This window comes from Arachis ipaensis, chromosome B06 (genome assembly GCF_000816755.2).
Source record: "Arachis ipaensis cultivar K30076 chromosome B06, Araip1.1, whole genome shotgun sequence".
Taxonomy (NCBI): Eukaryota; Viridiplantae; Streptophyta; class Magnoliopsida; order Fabales; family Fabaceae; genus Arachis; species Arachis ipaensis.
The window spans coordinates 129,140,468-129,148,058 of record NC_029790.2 but is presented as its reverse complement, the minus strand read 5'-3'; the positions used below and the strand labels follow the sequence as shown (position 1 = coordinate 129,148,058).

Genomic DNA, 7,591 nt, shown 5'->3' with positions numbered 1-7,591 from the left:
TTGGACTAGAAGTTTACAAAGACAATTTAATAAAGGTTTTGCGAGCAAATAGCCATTTGATCAGTTGAGGGACTGAGTCCATGGCCAAGACAAATCCTCCAATCCGGTAACAAGGTCAGGAGTCGCACGAATTGGTTTTGGTGCAATGATTGCAGTGCCTTGACTTCCAGGCACAAATGTATTTCTTCTAGTCTTCTAGTCTTCTCAATCAGTGACCAATCAGCATTGAGGAAGGCATTTCTGAAAAGATAATACATAACAAGTTCATAAGGTAGCGTTTGTTTTGAGGTACTGAGACAGAGACTGAGAGACTGAGACTCAATATTGTGTTTGTTGGTTCAGAGATTGGTACTAAAATTTCTGTGTCTGTCTCCAAAATTTCAGTATTTCAGTATCTCCAAAAAGTAGGGACACAAGGGACTGAAATTTTTAGAGATAGAGACTAAAATTTTAATAACATTTTATACCTAAAATACTTTCATTTCAATTAATTAATTCCAAATTTACCCTTTGTGCAAATTAAATTAAAGTTTCATACTTGTTTTAATTCTTGTCTCCCATTTTGCACCAAACAGAATACTGAAATTTATTTCAATCTCTGTCTCTTAGTCTCTGTCTCTCAGTCTCAGTCTTTTTGTCTCTGTCTCTCCACCAAACGCTACCTAAAAGTTCAAATATCAAAGTTTATGACTAAAGAAGAACAATAATAATCACTCATGCAAGAAAAATGATAACAAAATTTAACAATTAACAATGTTTATATTACATTGATACATGAGATAGAGTTTCATATGTAAGCAATTCAAATAATTCTGAAGCAAGGAGATAATCTTATATTAGTAATTTTTTTTTTTAAAAATTGAAGCTGTTAATATTTGTGTAAGCATGCACATGTTTTGTAGAAATTTATCAAAAACAACAGAATAAATAAACACTTAGCCAGATTAGGTTCCAAAACAAATAAACACTTAATCAATACAGGCCTGCTACACATACAAGCTTTTTTGAGTTACAACTCGAACGTAAAAACCATGCGTCTTCTTATGATGAGGAACACCTGTAAGTGGTAAAAAGAAAACAATATCAGGTTTAGCATGAGTCAGATCATCAAGGAAATTGAGCTTCTTATCTTGATAATTAATATAATCTACTTTTGTTAAGTTATGCTTAGCCAATTGGCTCATTATCCTCAAAACAATTATCCTATTGGAGCAGTCATCAGCATATATAACAAGAAATAATATCAAACAATAAAAAATAACTCGATTAATTGAGAAGTCATAGAGTGCAAAAAGACAAAGTCAAAGTGCATCCAAATCCAACCTTTTTTTTTATCAAGGATCATTTCAAGATATGATTTGGTGATCCAAGGTCCATTTATACCAAGCCTCATTGCTTCTGTTCAGTCTGCAGAAAATTATTTTTTCCCCACTTTTGGATAAGTAACTCAGCATATTATTAATAAAAGAATGCATAATTGAAGTAGGCAGCAAGGATATACATAGAAATCTCTAGCCAAACAAGGTTTTTAATATAAAGTGGAAGAGAAGGTAAGAAAAGATACAACAATGAAAATGAGAATAACACAAGATCATAACTGACAGTTGAAATGCCAACGAGCTAGTTAGTATCACAATTGACACTAGGCCCAAGTTGTAAGACTAATTGTTTCCACAGAAGTGGCACTCATCCGAGTGAATGCAGCTGACAGGATAATTTTACAAGTAATGGGGTGAAAACTTCAACAAAATACTTAGGAGAAAACAACAAGACTTTATGATCACTGATAAACCTGAACCGAACTTGCCCTTCAAAATCTCCTGAAAAAGTAACACATACAAGATAAAATCCCAGGGACCATTTATCAAACAGTGGAATAGAACTCATTCGAATTTCAGGGGAAATTATATGAGAAAGCTGCCAGGAAATTGAATAAGTAAACAGCTCTGGTATGCATTGCTTAATCACGTTTCTGATAAAACTTGTGTTCAAGATCAATCATTGAGTTAATAAACTCTAAGAACATGGATGATGATTAATACAGATCAAGTTAGTTGAGATTTAGAGAAGAGATTGAATTTAATTTCCCTTTTTCCATGCTTGCATTCTTAGTATTTCTCTGCAATTATCCATAAATATGGCTTTTAAAAGGTATTAAAAGACTTCCAGATAAGTAACTAACTACCATTAAAAGGGTTTAGGATTTACACTGATGTATCATATTATATTATATTGAAGTTTCTAGAAGAAATAAAACACAGAAGTCCAAACCCCTTAAACTGGCCCAAGCTGAAGAGTTTCCTGCCTTAATATCACATTTTGCCGAACTTATGGTGAACAGGTTTTGCGAAATTTAATATCAAATTAATCAAAGCATATCAGACATTTTACTAACAAAAAGTTGAAAAGAACAAATCAGACAGCAATGCATACTCTTGACATTTCAGAAAGTGAGAAAGAGAAAACTAAGCAAAATTTAAAAGAATCAAGAAAAGAAGAGTTCTTCACTAGTGAAGCAACCAAATGGATGATGATCATCTTCAAGTCCATCATATCATTGCTACTACAACAAAACCAACAGCAATAGACATCAATGCAGTTCCTTGAATGCTAAGTAAGCTCGGTGCAGCAGACTTATCCTGATTCTCTTGATCTTCAGTAGAAGACTTCAGTGTATTAATTGGAACTTCTATTGTCGTAACCCCTGCCATGTTAGAAACTCTCTGTCTCACTTCAGCTACCTGCAGGTTGCACAAGAATGAATCACGACATTTGAAAGAGTATTGAATCGGACTGGATGTTTAATCAAAAGGGCACTTACATACCTTTTCTAACAATCAGAACCTAGAACACCAACAACCAGAAACAATACACATTCAAAAGCTAAATCCCCAAACTTAAAAACCCTATAATCGCAGAACCTCCATAATTCACAGAACCAAATTTAGGAAAAACGAAACATACCATCTCTGTCTCGTTTGGCCATTGTTGTTCATCATCATCATCATCATCATAGCCACACGCACCTTCTTCGACACTGAAACCAGAGAAGAAGTGAGGTAATGAGCAAGAAAGAGAAGATAGAGAGTGAATCAGAGAATGATTATCTAGTGAGTGCACGATGGTTAGCGACGAGACGACGATGTGAGCTACGATGATGAGCCAAGGAGGCTTGTGACGATTGGGAGCAGCGACGGTGAGCGCGCGAAACGACGATTGTGAGCTCACGAGACGACGGCGGTGAGCGCACGAGACGGAGATGGTGAGTGGCGGCGACGGCGAGAGACGAAGGAAGGTGAAGAAGAAAACCTCTGTGAATTCGAATGGCGGGTAAATTCAGTAACTTGAAAACTTGCCTTGTAAAATTTCCGAGTATATACCCATTTTGGTCCTCAAAGAATTTCAGATTGGATACTTTAGTCCCCAACTAAAATTAATTACTCGATTGGTTCCTAATAATTGATTTCGTCAGTCACTTAGATCCTCAGGCACAAAATGGTCCCAGATCTCTTCTGTTCGGAAACTATACTGTTCTCTCTCAATTTTCATCATATCTCGTATAACATTAGCAGTCTAACACTGTAACTTCAAACTACACAATGCACGCTCTATAAATTTAATGTTTACAAGAAAAAAAATCCTCAACTTGTTCTTAACCAATTCATACTCAGGAAATTAATACCTATGTCTCTCAACTAGTTATCGTCTTCGATAGATTGCATGAATCTAGACAGCAAGTCTGATTTGTTAAGACCTGTCGTCGTCGTTGCCATCTCCCTCCTCCTCTGTCCTATCATCTCCATGGCCGCATTGTCCACCACTCAGCTTCTTCTCCGAACCAATGTTCAGTAATCGCTTCAGTTTCCATATGAGCAGCAACGGCGACGTTGCTCGTTGTACTGACAGCTTGGATGCGAGGTCGAAGCTGTCTGCCAACTTGGACTCTGGAAAAGAAGAAATGAAACACTCGGTGTCTATTTCAAATGAGAATTTACATATGATGTTGAAGGAGAATCTTCTTATGATGTTCTAATGTCCAACAATCTATATTGCTTGCTAGAGAGTGGAGAATTTGTGGAACTCGGTCTTGAGGATGTCGTGAACGTGTCGGGGTTGGAGGTGATGTTATCGAAGACGTGGAAGTAGATGCTTTTGGTGGGTGTAGTGCAGAGGAGGTGGATGTACCAGTTACAAAGATTTAGGAAGTGTGTGGTCCATGACATGTTGAGGTAGGTGCGACATGTGTGACAATTACACCATGGCTTAATCTTGAAGCTAAAGAGGAGGAAGGAAAAGATGAAAAAGAAGACTGTGAAGGTGAAGAAAGAGAGTATGAATGTTAGAGTTATGCGAGATATGATAAAAATTGGGGAAAAACAATGTCGTTTTCGAATAAAGGGGTTAGTGATCATTTTGTCCCTTGTTAGAGTTGCCAAGGACCATTTTGTCCCCGTTAGAGTTAACGGAGTAAAGGATCTAAGTGACCGACGGAATTAATTGTTAGGGACCAATCGAGTAATTAATTTTAGTTGGAAACTAAAATGTCCAGTTTGAAATTCTTTGAAGACCAAAATGGCTATATACTCTAAAATTTTCATTAGGCGCATACTAAGCATAGGAAACACTTTTTGAAAACGTTTTTTTAGTAAGAAAAGTATATTCATATGTATTAAAATAAAGTTTACTGTTAGGATTTTTTTTTCTAAAATAAAAGTAAAAAATTTATTATTTTTTTAAATCCAATATTCTAAATTTAATTTTAGAAATGTCATTTTTTTTAACAGTGAGTTGGCTCAATCTCGGTAAACTCCGTTCAAATTTTTTAAAATTTCAATTTTTAAGTTATTATTATCGTCTCCATCAGTTAGAACCGTTAAAATGGGTTAAACTCATCGGGCCAGTTTGTTTACTCATTTAAATGGACAGGCTTTGTCTCTAACATTAAACCCGTTTAAATTTCAGGCTAAACAGGCTAAGCCCGATTAACCCGAAAAAAATGACGGGTTAAACGAGCTAGTCTGCGGGTTAAACGAGTGGCTCGTTTAATTTTTTTTTTACATTTTTTCAAAAAAAATACTACTTTTAGTCGATATTTCTCTCGACCCGATCCGAAAATCCGACCCATCAAATAAAAAAAATATTAATTTTTAAAGATTTTTTTATCTAAAAGTGATATTTTTTGTCAAAATATATTTCAAAAAATAAAATAAAAGGATAAATGTTTGATAGCCATACCATCAGTGTATAAGAGTACATAAAATTATAAAAGTACACATACATGATGATACAACAAATATGGCTTCTTCAATATCGTCGACACCAATGATAATAATTATCATTGTCTCCAAAATATACAGATACACCGAAATAAGCTATATTTAACCATAATTTTTTAATTATAAATTAAAAAAATCACTATTCCAAAAAAAAATACAATTTATTCCTGTATACTCCTATATACTTTAGAGATGATGATAATGGTTGTCTTTCTTAACATTCCAACTTTTTTTTTCTCACCTAATCTGATATTTTTTAAAACGCATAATAGGCGAAATCTATATAAATTATGCGAACTTGTCATAAATACAAAAAAAAAACGTATTTCAGAAATTAAAGTTAAAAAATTAGGTATAAAAAAATAATTATTTTTTTATTTTATTTTTGAAAAATTTTCTCTCCTGTTATAAGTGATCTTTTTAATATTTAAGAAAATATTTTTTAAGTGATGTCATAACTATATTTTTTATTTTACTATAAAAAAGTAATATAGAAAAAACATAACCTATTCTATAAACAGATTAGGCTTTTTAAATATAATCTGAATTGTTAAGTTTAATTACTTTGTTAATCCCTATAGTTTTGCAAAATTTTTAATTAGGTTCCTGTACTTTTTTTTCTTTTAATTAAGTCTTTTCACCAATTTTTTTTTAATTGAGTCCCTACACTTTTTTTTTCTTTTATTTGGGTCCTTCACTATTTTTTTTATTTTTAGTTGGGTCCCTAACTCTCTATAAAATTAAGTCAATTACTGCCAAGAGAGACCTAATTAAAAAAAAATTAATTGGTGCAAGGATCCAATCAAAAGAAAAAAAAGTATAGGAACCTCATTGAAAATTTTGCGAAACTATAGGAACCAATAGAATAATTAAATCAAAATTAAAATATAAAAGAACAATAAAAAAACCATTAAACAAAGGCTTTTTTATTTAAATAAATTAAGAGAAGAACTAAATTACTCGACTCTCCTAAATAGATTTTAAAAACGTGATTCCCCTAAATCATATAATATATAAATCGTCCTAGACTTTTGTGTTTTAAATAATATATGAATCATGTTACCCTGGGGAGATTTATGCATGAAATGCAATGCTCAAAAATACATAAATCATCCCAGGCCTTTATATTTTACAAAATGTATATAAATCGTCCTAGGCCATCATGAGTTACATTTTTTTATCCTAAAGCTCTTTGCCCTAGCACAATTTATGTGTAACTAGTCACCCCTCAAGACCCTAACACGATTTATGTATTACTATGGCAAGGCACATTAGGCTGGGACGATTTACATTCAAAAACACAAAGCTCATGACTATGGAATAATTTATGTGCTAAAAGAGGTTATAAATGAAGGAGAACCATGAATATCGATCCATAGTTAAGTTGAGAGTTTTAGGAAGATAACTGAGAATGTTTTTTGTAGTTCATTACCAGAGAAAAATTAATGAAAAATAAAGGTGTATCGTTCAGTAGTAAAAAGTAGGTCAGAGTGTTCATAAATAATATATTATAGAAGTAAATAAAACCCGAAACGATTTATGTGTTTGTGAGCATTGTATTTTATGCATAAATCGTCTCAGGGTAACATGATTCATATATTATTTAAAACACAAAAGTCTAGGACGATTTATATATTATATTATTTAAGAAAATCACGTTTTTAAAATCCATTTAGGAGAATCGAGTAATTTGGTTCTTCTATTAATTTATTTAAATAAAAAAGCCAAGTATATATGCATTCATGTTTTTTAATTTGTATTTCGGTTGGACCGGTTCATGTGATTCGAATCCAAACATTGGCTCTAACCTAGTTGAGTAAATATATTTGATTTTGAGTCTAATTGAATCTAAATAAAAGCGAGTCAATTTTGACTCAAACGATTTGATTCAGTACACCAAATCTTTAAACTAAACTGGACTATATGAACACTCCAAATGATATGTAAATCATATACTTCATTTACATGGGAGTAGTATTGAGGTGAAGACGTAGAGAAGATGAGCGAGTTAGCAACTCTAGTGGTGGTGATGAAAAAGAAAGAATTAGAATTTTAATAGGAAGAAAAGAGATAAAGATATGTGTAAATTTAAAAACAAAATGTTAACTTAAATATTGATAATTAAAAATCTTGATTAAACGATAAAATAAAAAAAAAAATAAAGAATAATATTGTAATCCAAATGAAATATTGAGACTACCGAAACATTGAAAGTAGGAAGTACCATTTTTCTACTATTTTGACTAATTATTCTTATATATTTTCCAAACAACATTATTATAATTATAATGATGATATTTATAATTGTTAGAAAC

At 32.4% G+C, this 7,591-nt stretch overlaps 1 protein-coding gene across 1 annotated transcript; it reads right to left on the bottom strand.

Annotated features, from left to right (window-relative positions):
* LOC107647515 lies at nt 1,513-5,339 on the bottom strand. The gene is made up of 6 exons (XM_021105695.1): nt 5,279-5,339; nt 3,755-3,974; nt 3,579-3,592; nt 3,121-3,414; nt 2,965-3,037; nt 1,513-2,741 (listed from the first exon to the last, which is right to left on the bottom strand). The coding sequence occupies exons 1-6, from the start codon at nt 5,337-5,339 to the stop codon at nt 2,738-2,740; spliced, it is 666 nt and encodes a 221-aa protein (XP_020961354.1). The 3' UTR covers nt 1,513-2,737.